The following is a 12622-nucleotide window of genomic DNA, read 5'->3' on the forward strand; positions in this document are numbered from 1 at the left end:
TCTTCTACAGGTTTCTCTCAGGCCTTATCAATCACATTCAAATATGCTGGTAGTTACTGCTACAATTGCCTGTCTGCACTCCCTTACTTGTGGCCCCAGGCAAAACAGCCAATGCACTTTTAAATAATCACTGTCCTTTCCCAAACTAGCTGAGTCTTATCTAAGGGCACAAACCTAACCAGGTCTACTCAGAAATGAGTCCTATTTTGTTCAATGGGGCTACTCTCAGGAAAGTGTGGTTAGGATTGCAGCCTTAGCATACATTTTGAGTCACCCAAACAAATTTATATGTTAAACTAATTCTATTAAAATAACAGAATTGCATAAGGAGAGCAAATGCTCCCAAAATAAAACATAAATGGGATAACACACAGCAAATAAAATAACAAAAGCTCTAACAATCTGTATACTTTACTTAACTGTTAAAAGAATTTCATAGGCTAAATGAGTGCAGAGTACAGAAAATTCATGCTCCCTCTTCTAGTCCTACCACCCCATCGTTCAGAGCCTGAAGATCAGCATTCCAGGAGGCAAAAGGAAGAAGAGAGTGGCCACTAAACACTCTCCTTATAAACCTCTTACAACATTGTGCATGAGCTATCTGGCATGTACACCTCAGGTGACTAGACAAAATAGAGCTTGATTGCCACCTCCAAAAGAAGTGCCTCCAGTCTTGTTAACTTTGCTAGATGTTTCACAGCTGTGTTCAACCACTTTCCTTATCTTGCTTTACCCCAGTGCCTTAGGAAAAACAACAAGGAACAGCTTCTGGCACTAAACTCTTTAACCATTTCTCCAAACCTTTAACCCAATCTTATTTCTCTCTACAAGAGTTCAACCACATATTCATTCTGCAAGTTTCAGTCTGTTCTCATATTCTTGGACTGATGCCTTTGTGAGGTCCACCAAGCCGGGAGACAGCTTACCAATAAAGATCTGTCTGTCAAACCGTCCTGGTCTCATAAGTGCAGGATCTAGGATATCTGGTCTGTTGGTACCTGCCAGAATAACTACATTTGTTGTAGTATTAAACCCTATGAACAGAACAAAAAACAAACACAATCACTATTATGCCAAAACAGTTATTTCCCCCCAAAATTCCTCATGAACTCTGCCAGAGACTGGAAATGTTCTAGTGATCAAAGTACTGGCTATTAGTCCTTTCAGTATCTAAAAGGATATTTAAAAAAACATCATATTTAGCTTAATTTCCCACATGTATACACTGGCTAAGCCTGCAAAAATCTGACTGAGAAGCCTACATTCTGCTAGGAAAGAGAAAGAACAGCAAAACTGTTACAACAGAAACTTTGCAATACAAATATTTACAAAACACACTTCATACTTTCAAAACATTGAACCAAGGAACATGACTGCCTTAAGTGTAACCACTTTTGGGAACAAAGTTCAGTCGGATCCCAGCGCTAGGCCACCATGTCGTACACTTGGTCTCACTCCCAGGTGTTTGGGTGCTCAGAGTTGTTGGTTCTGATCCCTAGAGGCCTCAAAGATCCCTGTTCGGTAGTACTGCCACCACCCTGTAAGAGCCAGTGCCTCAGTCCAGGGAACCGAGACCCTCTAGGCTTAACTATATCCCTTGTAGGCACTGAGCACTTTCTTTACTTAAAGTCTCAGTCCTCAAGTTTCTAGTCCACAAGGAGGATTTTTGGTAGCTTGCTGAACGGCTAGGCAGGATTCTGAACCTTTGCCCCCAACAGACAATGAACCAACATGGTAAAAAGATTTTTACTTTATTAAGTACATAGGGTTACACAAAGCTACAAAAGGCAGCAAATGTTAGAGGCATAAAACTTCTAGGAAACATAACAGCATAAAACAAAGCTAACTGGCTAACTCTATTATTTCCTAACCCTCACCTGGGTCAGCTTCTTTTGTAGATCCTCAGGCCAGTTACCTATCGCCACATGGTCCTGGCGGGGAAGGATGTGCACCCACCACCTCTCTCACCAAGAGACAAGGAACAAAGACCCTGTCCTCCAGAAATGGGGCTGGAAGCTCCCCTCTCCTCTTTCCTCCCCCTGGAGATCTGCAGCTGCATTCCATCCTTGATGGGCATCTTTCTGGCTGCCTAGGTGCTACATAATCACCTTCCATTGATTTGTAAATCCTAGCAGCTACGAAATGCAAGCCACTTCTGTGTTACTGTTTTAGCTTGGTTCAGGCCTTGCAATGCTACTAGGCCTGAACTGTACATATTCATGACAATGACCAATTCCTATAACATCCTTATATGGTAGCCATTAGCCAATGTAATGGAAAAACTGCCAAAGGAACTGGCTTGCTCAAATTCAAATCTGTGTCAAAGGTGAGTTTCTACTTCCTTCTAAGAAACACTGCACTAAAAATTGCACATTTCTTTTCTGTGCTTTTCTGCACATCACTTTTCTAGAGATGTTGATATGGATAATATTTGTTTGGTATGTATCACATTTAAACAAAGAAAATTTTTAGTAACTTCCACCTTCCAACATTCATGGGCATTTAATCAACACTAGTTTCACTGTATTTAAGTATGTTTTAGCAATGAGGCTACAAGGCAGAAAGAAGAGAGCAGCAGGAGGGTAGTTTCTTTTAATTTGAACCTTTGTCTGCTTATTAACAATTTTCATTTTCTATTATCTAGTGAAAATTAGAAGATACTAACCAAGAAATTCAATAGCTTTATAAGCCCCCAAAAGAAGATAGTTACTTGAACACATTTAAACTCTTATTTCAAAGCAGCAGAACACTAAACAAAGCTTTGAAGTAGAATATTCTGGAATAAGAACTGATTTTGTCAAAATATGGCCCAATCCTAAAGACAGCCCTGCAGCCCCATGGCAGCCGCTAGAAGTCTTCTCAGGGAAAGGGGACTAACTATTTTGTGGTGCAGACTTGTGAGACTCCATGTTGGACCTTCTGCCCTGATAAGGATTTCCGGAACTGGCAGAGCCGAGCTCGTACCACCGGTGTTGAAGAGCTCAGGATTGGGCTCTGATTAGCTAGGTCTGATCATTCTGACTTGCACATGCCAGAGTTCACAATCCTATTTATTTGCTGAAGTTCTTCATTACAACCTTTAGTTGTACCTCAGTTGACTTACTTGGTACCAGCTACCAAATAAAGAAGAGTGGTTTCCAGGTAGAAACCAGAAATAATAATAATAACTTTATTTCTACCCCGCCTTTCTCCCCGAAGGGACTCAATCCAGGTAAAAATTGTGGAGGACTGGCATGTTACTTTAATACATAAATGGCAAGATGCACCAAAAGATTTAACAGAATTAATAGTTACCATCCATTTCTACTAGTAATTGGTTGAGTGTATTTTCTTGTTCACTTTGTCCTCCAAAGTTACCCCGTCCTCTCTTCCGTCCCACTGCATCAATTTCATCGATGAAGAGAATACAAGGAGCATTTTTGCGAGCCAGAGAAAATAAATCACGAACCTTTACAAGAGAACAGAAGTATTTTCAATCACGTAATCCCATGCAATACATCTTCCAATATCACTTAATACAAAGCATGGTTGTATGTATGCCATTAAAAAAAAAAAATCTTTCACATGCAAATAAGACTGGCAAACGACCTTACAGCAGGAAGATTATATTGCAGATAATATGCCTTTAGAAAGCCACTGTATCTTAACCTTAAGTAGGCAAATTCATGAATGAATTAATAGTGATTTACTTCCCAGGACAGTTGTGAAGGCAACTTCAAAAGTGCTTATAAATAACACAGAAGTAAATGCTTTGATCTGCAATCTGCTCTAGAACACCATATGGGCTCCCTCACTTCACACAATTAATAAGGTTATTTATGGGTTATATAATCCCAAAAATATATGCCAAAATAACTCAAGTTGTGGTTTTCCAATGTGAACTAATGTAAGTGGAATAAAAGCCATCTTGCTTCACAATAAAGAGTAAGAGCAGTTGTATTTCATTACTAGAGAAAGCATTTCTTCACAGACATATATGCTTATTTTTCAGATGTGGAAACTACATATTTTTTCAGGAAATTACCGTTGTGAATTAACACTGATTTACAAATTAATGGAACAAAGAAACAATGGCATACACTAACCCACTGTTAGTGTAAGGGGAAGAGGAGCACAAGAGTAGTATAGCCACGATGGGACACAGAAACCATTCATTTTCATTAAACTATGTATGATGAAGAGTTGTAAGCTGCATAACTACTACAGTTTAGTGTAGCATTAAGTTTTTGGCCTACCAACCTTGACAGCGTCCTTTTAACAACTGGACGCTGCAACAACAGAGCAAGGCCATAGACTTACTCTAGCAGGACCCACGCCGACAAACATCTCTAAGAATTCAGACCCATTGACTGTAATGAAAGGGACATTGGCTTCTCCTGCTGTAGCTTTCGCTAGAAGTGTTTTCCCCGTGCCTGGAGGTCCTGTCAGAATAGCTCCCTGAAAGAATTGGGTTGGAGGAGAGAAAGTCTAAATAGTCTCACAGAGTAAGAACTTTGCAAATAAGTAGGCATATCAGTTGTGATGTTTCTTCATAAGTAGTGGTGTTTGTTTCTGGTGAGTAAGATAGCATTACAGCCTAAGTCTTACTGAACACAATGGGCTTACTTCTGAGTAAAATAACACCATTTTCAGACATCTCTAAGATTACGCTACCCATTGCTAGAATTGATTAAAGTATTTTGCACTGTGCTTTGGAAAACTGTAAAAGATGCAAAAATACCACTTCAAATTATTGGTATCTTCAGAAATACTTATTACGAAATGTGCTAAGAAGAATTTGAGATTAATTTAACTAAGTAATTTAAATTTTATGAGCACCATTTGTTGAAAGTGAGCTCAGCCTGGAACAGAACTAAACTATTTTACAATGATCACATAAATATGAACTAAAGCTACAACCTTATGCACTCTTACTTGGGACCAGTCTCCACTGAACACATTGTGACGTACTTTCAAGTACACATGCATAGGACTACTCTGCGAATATACTAGGTACATGGGGACCTTATTTTATTTATTCAAAATATTTATATACTGGTAACTCTTGAATTGTGCGATCTTATTTCATCAGTCACTGAAATTGTATGATTGAAAAATTAACACCAGAAGTGTGATTTGCATGGGTTCATTCCTTAAATAATGGGTTTCAGCGTTGAGGGGGGACCGTTTGTGTGCATTGTTCTTAAACTCCAGGAGTGACTCTTCCCCCTCCCTTCACTTCTCCTCAAAGCTGTGAACTCTCCCATGCTTCTACCTGAATCTTGGAGGGACTTCGCTCAGTTCTTGCCATGCTTCACTGCCTCCTATGCGCCTCCACTCCTCTCTGCCCCAGTCTCATCAGGTTAGCAAGCAGGCTGGAATGGATTTTGCCTGCCTGGAATGGACTCTGTCTTGAGTCAGAGGCAGGCAGAGCCCCTCCCAGTCTGCCAGTTGAGACTGGGGGAAAAGAGTCATAGAAGGAGAACTCACGCGGGGTGGCCAAGCAAGCCTTAGCAGCTAAAGATCCCAAGAGCTGAGTGACACTTGGTGGGACTTTAAGTAGTAGCATGGGAGGGTGGGAAGAGGGGGAGACTAATTCTTGGGGCTCAAGAATAACGGACACAAAAAGCTTCCCCCAGCACCAAACTTGATTGTCTGAACTAGTGACCCATCAACATAAGCAGCCTCGCTCCCAGTAACCACTCTCCTAATTGCCACTCAATGAAGAGAGTGCCATTTGCTGTGATTCTCAAGGAAAATCTTGATTCTTATCTAATATAGTTTCTTTTAAGTTGTATTAAGAGTTTTCCTCTGTGGGTAAGAAAGAATACTGACTTTGTTGTACTGAAAGGAAAGACAGAAGTTAAATGAATTCTACAAAGTCACAAAGGAAGAAGACCAACAGTGTGCATTAAACCAATTATTATGTCCCTACAAACTATAATGACCTATTCCTGTGGGCACTTTTTCCCCCAGATTTTAGATCAGTATACAAGAAGAAAAAGTATCCTTTCCTAGGACAGAACTACTAATCCATTTCATAAACAGATTTCCAACTCAATATCTCAGTAAAGTAAGCTTCATTACAATGTTAGTTTAACAAACAACTCCTTTTCCCATTCTTGAGATTTCTTACCTTTGGGATCTTAGCTCCAAGATCCTGATATTGTTTTGGGTTTTTCAGAAAGTTAACAAATTCCATTATCTCTAACTTAGCCTCCTCACAACCTGCTACATCTTTAAACTTCACATCTATTTCATCCTTGAGAACTTTGGCTGTTGTTTCTCCCACACTGAAGAGTCCACCCATCCCTCGTCCTGTTCGGCCCATTCCAGCAGGTCCTCTTCTTAATGTGTACAGCAAAAAGCCAACTATAAGGACTGTTGGCAACATACTTAGAAGAAACGAACTAAAAAGAAAGAGTAAATACCAAAATTTAACAAGTTCTTTCATAACACAATGCTGGAAAAAAGTTCAGAAAAGTTCATTTGTACACCAAGACATTTTATGAACAATTAACTTGGATGAAGTTTAATTATAATCAAAATAGGTTGGGATAGTACAAGGAAGATTTTTAATAATGAAACTGTTCACTGAACCTTTTTAAAGATCTGCCTCACTTTTTACTTTGTAACAAAATATTCAAAAACATCCAGGTTCAGAGACTTTTGAAACGATTTTGAGAGTCCAATGGGGCTTGAAACTTGGTTGTTTTCAAACTATAGCACCCCCAAGCCTTACAGCACACTGTTCTCTGAAATGTAAGGAGCTTTTAACAACACATAGCATGGGGTTCATTTGTTTAAAGAAAAAGGTAAAACATGTTCCTGGGCCAGCACAAGCTCCTTATATGAACCTAAGTCATTATTTAAAACTTAGATTTCTAGTCAAATGGCAACTAGAGAGCAATGGTTTACTTATTGAGCACACATTACAACATGAAATTTATACAGAAACATCTCAGAACACAGCAGCAATTGCTCAAAGATATCCACCTGGTCTTCTTTTGTGTCAATTATGATGGTTATAATGCCAAAATGTGGCCTTTTGACAGACACTCCAAACTGTTCAAGATCATCACCTGCTCTTGAAAGCAAGCAAAATGTATTATGTAATTTAGAGCACAAACCTATGCATGTCTACTCAGAAGTAAGTCCTATTACAGTCAATGGTACTTACTCCCAGGTAAGTCTGGATAGGATTGTAGCCTTAGTTTAAAAAGCTCAATCTTTAAACACATATCTGAAGAGTTTAACAAAAGTGCCATCTCACATTTTATTAAGGTAACATATAATATACTCCATCACTATTGGCTGAAGCGCTTACCCATCACTCTCAGCTGCATAAACCACAGGCAACCTGTTCTCTCCTTCTATCCCCATCTCTAGCTGTGCAGTTTCCAAGTTCCGTTCAAAAGTGTCCACACTTCCAATATTAAACCACACATATTGCTGCAAAAACAAGAATAGTTTTATAATGCCTCTGTTTAATGTTTAACTTTAGCAAGACAGAGTAAGTCATGACCTCAGAGAAACAAGAAATTTCATCAAAGCCCCACTGCGCCACAATACTAATATCATGCTACAAAGTGAGCAGGCCTCTGTTAGTAATATCACTATTACCATAGATACTTTAGTATAAATCGATCTCACAGATAAGTTGAGGATAGGTTTTGAGCCAAAACACCATGAAATTTTCTATGACCCTCAGATAAGTCGGGGGGGGATTTAAACTTAGGGGGGTGTCCGACTATAATTTTGTTTTATATACCAAGGGCATCCACCAGTAATTGTTACCTAAAAACAGTACAGTCTCTAATTATTAGAAATATAGTAAAAGATCACAAAACGCAATTTTAATCATTAACTTTTAAAATTCTGGTCTTCACAACCTTTTTTGTAAACACTATCAGAGTAGGTGCACTGTAAACATGCCAGTAGAACCATTAATCAAACCCTTCTTTAAGGTGCCTGGTGTGTTAAGCCAGAGGCTCTACATATAACATACAACATATAACACATAACTAGGAGTATGCAATTCACTTCACAGCAGAGAGACAAGCAGCAAGGAATGAGCGTGATCAAGTGCAGCTATACATAACTGCAACCCAATTTACTTAGAAGGAGACCCATTGCTTTCTATGGGTGTTATTCTTAAATTACGTGCCTTTGACTTTGTTTCAGATGAGGATTACATCCTGGTGTTTAAAATACCACAAATCTGACCAACATTTGCAAAATGGAACTAGGGTGCAGAAGTGTCAGGTGTGATCCTACCAAAAAGAACAAGGAATGTGATTTAAATAGAAGCCCTGAGTCCTGGTTTACTTTTTTCTCAGGAGGAGTGAAAACGTTAACTTTGGCTGCAGCTTGCCCTGGTCACCTTGGAAACTAATTGCCTTATAATTCTTTCTGCATTTCTCTTTTGCTCTCCTCTGGGATTCTCCTGGCTGCTGTGATGAACAGGTCTGACTTCTGAGTGACCCACAGATAAGGAGAGCAGATCTAAAGCTTGATTTATTGGCAGAAATTTCTCGCCTTATAGGAGAGTATCTAAAGTATTCTAATTTGCGGCCAAAGAGGAAATTGCTGAACATATTAGCTATTAGCACTGAAAGTTCAAAAGGTCAGGAACTTCTACCATTTCTCCTGTACTAGCTGTTCTTTGAACTTCAAACATACTATTCTTTCAACTAAATATTTTATATTTCTCATTGTTCCTGCAATAAGTGTGCTATTAAATTAGCAGTATTTTCATACCATTCCCCCAGTATTAAGCACACACAGATGCACCCTAAAAACCAGATGTTAGGATTGTAATTCAGAAATCCCTTTCAAAATACAGAAAGGCGTGCACATTGAACTTTTCACTACCCATTACTAAATTCCCAAGCCACTCACAGTGCTACATTGACAGTTGTTTTTGAAGGCCCCTTATGTCTTCTGAATGGCTCATGTGGCAACTTAGGAGGCTATACTTGGACAGCAGCCTTAGAAAGCCTGTTGTGCATTTGGCACTCAAGAAGAAGCCCTCTAAATTAGAGCCTGTAGCCCCATGGCAGCCGCTAGAAGTCACCATGGTCCCCTCTCGCCTGCCTAAGGTTAAAGGGAGTCAAACAGAGTGGTCCTGCATGCCCCCAAGAATGAGGGAGCACTCACCTGAAAATCTCCAAGCATGCTCTCCTCTCCGCTCCTTTGAATGGGGCTGGGCAGCAGCACACTCACAGAGGAAAAGTGGCACGCTGCCTGCCCTGCGCATGTGCAAGCCGCTCTTTCTGTTTGTTTACTCTGTACCTGGAAGCCTAAAATAGCTCCCCAAGGGTCTGTTTGCCCTGTCTCAAAATGGCTCCGCCTGGGTCTACCTGCCCTGTCTCAAAACGGCTCCGCCTGGGTCTACTTGCCCTGTCTCAAAATGGTGCCAACAACTTCATTTTGCTCTTTTCCAAGATGGCGGCAGCCATCTTATCATGACCCACCAGACATTCAATCGTGACCCACCAAGTGGGTCGCGACCCACAGTTTGAGAACCTCTGGCTTAAGACATCACTATGTCTAAAAGCATACACTACTGTATTGTGTTATTCCCAAAGATGAAACACACCTTATTACTTATTGCTTACATACAAAGGGCCCAATCCTATCTAACTTTCCAGTGATGACCTGGAATCCAGTGATGACCTGGAATCCAGTGAATACACCTGGAGTATTGCGTCCACTTCTGGTCGCCACATCTCAAAAAGGACATAGTGGAAATGGAAAAGGTGCAAAAGAGAGCGACTAAAATGATTACTGGGCTGGGGCACCTTCCTTATGAGGAAAGCCTACAGCGTTTGGGCCTCTTCAGCCTAGAAAAGAGGCGACTGAGGGGGGGACATGATTGAGACATACAAAATTATGCATGAGAAGGATAAAGTGGATAGAGAGATGCTCTTTAAACTCTCACATAACACCAGAACCAGGGGACATCCACTAAAATTGAGTGTTGGGAGGGTTAGGACAGACAAAAGAAAATATTTCTTTACTCAGTGTGTGGTTAGTCTATGGAACTCCTTGCCGCAGAATGTGGTGACGGCATCTGGCCTAGATGCCTTTAAAAGGGGATTGGACAAGTTTCTGGAGAAAAATTCCATTACGGGTTACAAGCCGTAAGCTTCTGATTTTAGAAATGGGCTATGTCAGATGTAAGGGAGGGCACCAGGATGCAGGTCTCTTGTTATCTGGTGTGCTCCGTGGGACATTTGGTGGGCCGCTGTGAGATACAGGAAACTGAACTAGATGGGCCTATGGCCTGATCCAGTGGGGCTGCTCTTATGTTCTTATGATGCAGCCTTGCCAATGGGGAGCGTTCTGCATCCTGTGGTAGGGAAGAATCATGGAGGCCTCCTCAAGGTAAGGGAACATTTGTTCCCTTACTTTGGGGCTGAATTGCCATTGCATCACCACTGCAGAGTTAGGATAGGACTGGGCCCAAAGTCATCAATGCTGCCTCTCAATGGATATTTGCACTTTTTTTTTTAAAGTTGGGATTTACATTTAACCCTTTGACGTTTCAGAATGCAGAGAAAACTAACAGCTGCCTGCCGCTGAGTCTGCAAAATTTGCTACTAGGCCCTGTCTTTTAAAAGTGCAAAACCAGATTTAATTCAAAACTACTCCCGGAAATTTTTGCTACACTACATTTCGTTTGGAAACTGCTCAAATGCAATATTTTAAAAGGACAATTATAACTTTTAGTAGTTCTCTTTTTCAACAACAGTTTTGTAATGTATTAACAAGAAAACAAAGAGAACATTAAACTAGAATTCTTTCACATTTAATAAAATGTCACAAAAATAAATAATTCACTCATTTAATGAATTTTGCAAAAACGAAATATTCTATTTACCCCATCAATCGGAGACTTTCCTGGGGTAAATACCACTCTAACAAAGCGCTTGTTCACCACTTCTAGCTTATCCACCTGTGGAAATACATAAAAAATTATAAATGAATGCTAATAAGTTTTAATGTGCTGCTTTTGTACCATGACACTTTTTGTATAAGAACAGCAAAGCATTCACTTTAGGAGACCAGTCTAAGATGCCATAAACATGCCATGGTTTTTAATTATTTTTCCAAACTGCAGTCCTCACCTGTTTCTGGCAGACCATACTACAAAACGCTTTGAAACTGGAGGACCAGACTATATGCAACAAAGCAGCCTCATGTCTTAAAACACGAGTCAGGCCAAGTCAAGAGTTAACTGGAGGGGAGGGAAAGAAGAGGAGTCAGATTTAAAATGCATTTTTTGCTCTGTTTAAAGATCTGGGTCTGCCGCCATCACATGTAGCTTCATTTGAACTTCTAAAAGTAGTTTTTTGTGCCTGTCTGTGAGCATCCCTATGGGTTAGGTGTCCATGAACACATGCAATAAGGCCCTTTCTGAACTTGGGCTATAGTACGTCACTTTGGAACACTGGTTTAAGATAAAGAAAAAAGTGCACAAATGCATTTGAATAAGTGAGCCTGTCTCCTGCAGATATTATTCTTATTCAAAAGAAAGAGTTTTGGATCTCTGAAAGGGTTGCCATGCAATACCTTAAGGATTCCAGAGTTGCACTGGCTAACAGGAAAGTGCCAGTTTGGTCCTGCCCAACAATCTACTTACCATCTTTCATGAAAACCTAAATCTAGAAGCTAATTGCCCCACTGACCAGAGTTCTGCAACATGCCGTCATCCTGGGGTAGGCTTGAAAAAGACCACAAATCAGGACAAACGCTGCCATGTAAGATACTGTTTCTAATACACCAGTCCTGCCAGCCGGGGAAGCCAGACCTCTAGCCAGACCTCTAGACCTCAATCATTGAACAGCAGACAGGAGCCACCCAGCCTCAGTATTCCTCTCACCATCTCAGAATTGTGAAAATACAATTCTTGTTTCTGTCCCACCGATTCTAACCATATGCAGTAGCTTTCTTCGTTCTTCTAAACCTCTTCTGTCCCACCGATTCCAAGCAAATGCAGTAGCCTTCCTCGTTCTTCTAAGGTAAACTCAGATTCAGATTTTTGAGTTTCTACTAGATTACAGACCTTGTTGGTTTGTACTCTGCCATAATGCCAAAGCTATTGAGGTAACCTATCTTCCATCTGAAGATTCTTTGGTGCTACTCACCACTCCTTTGGAAAGATAGTTGTTGACAAAGTCCTTCCATGTGATTTCTCTCCCAGAATTCCTGAAGAAAAAGTAATACGTAACACCAAGCCAGAAAATAGTAGCGCCCATGAAATAAAAACGGAACTCTTTGTCATCCCAGGGAAAGTCACCCTAAAAGAAAAAAGGAAAAATAGATAGCAGCTTAGGGTGAGTTTTCCTAAGTAAAGATCATAGATTTTATATTCTACACATTCAAAATGAGGGACACATCTTTTTAAATGGCTCGCCCTCAACTCCTTCCCTATTCACTTTAATAGAGAGAACATATCCACATGTGAAAGGGGATGCGCATCAAGAGTGACACCTAAATAAGAAGCATCTTGAACACACCAAATATGGAAGGAAAGGGTGAAATAGAAATCTTATAAATAAATATTGAAGTAAGTGAGGTTTGGTTTTACAAGAGTTTAACATACATATTGTACCCTATAAGGCCATTAATCAGGGCC

At 40.2% G+C, this 12622-nt stretch overlaps 1 protein-coding gene across 1 annotated transcript in view; it reads right to left on the reverse strand.

Annotated features, from left to right (window-relative positions):
- The window catches only part of AFG3L2 (AFG3 like matrix AAA peptidase subunit 2), a 30930-nt gene that overhangs the window by 8832 nt on the left and 9476 nt on the right, over positions 1-12622 (reverse strand). Inside the window, exons 5-11 of the mRNA XM_066625334.1 lie at positions 12132-12284; positions 10865-10939; positions 7307-7431; positions 6116-6389; positions 4300-4437; positions 3295-3448; positions 927-1034 (exon numbers count right to left, since the gene is read on the reverse strand). Of these exons, the coding sequence (XP_066481431.1) occupies positions 927-1034; positions 3295-3448; positions 4300-4437; positions 6116-6389; positions 7307-7431; positions 10865-10939; positions 12132-12284 (1027 nt within the window). The remainder of the gene's footprint in view (positions 1-926; positions 1035-3294; positions 3449-4299; positions 4438-6115; positions 6390-7306; positions 7432-10864; positions 10940-12131; positions 12285-12622) is intronic.

This window comes from Tiliqua scincoides, chromosome 4 (assembly GCF_035046505.1).
Source record: "Tiliqua scincoides isolate rTilSci1 chromosome 4, rTilSci1.hap2, whole genome shotgun sequence".
Taxonomy (NCBI): Eukaryota; Metazoa; Chordata; class Lepidosauria; order Squamata; family Scincidae; genus Tiliqua; species Tiliqua scincoides.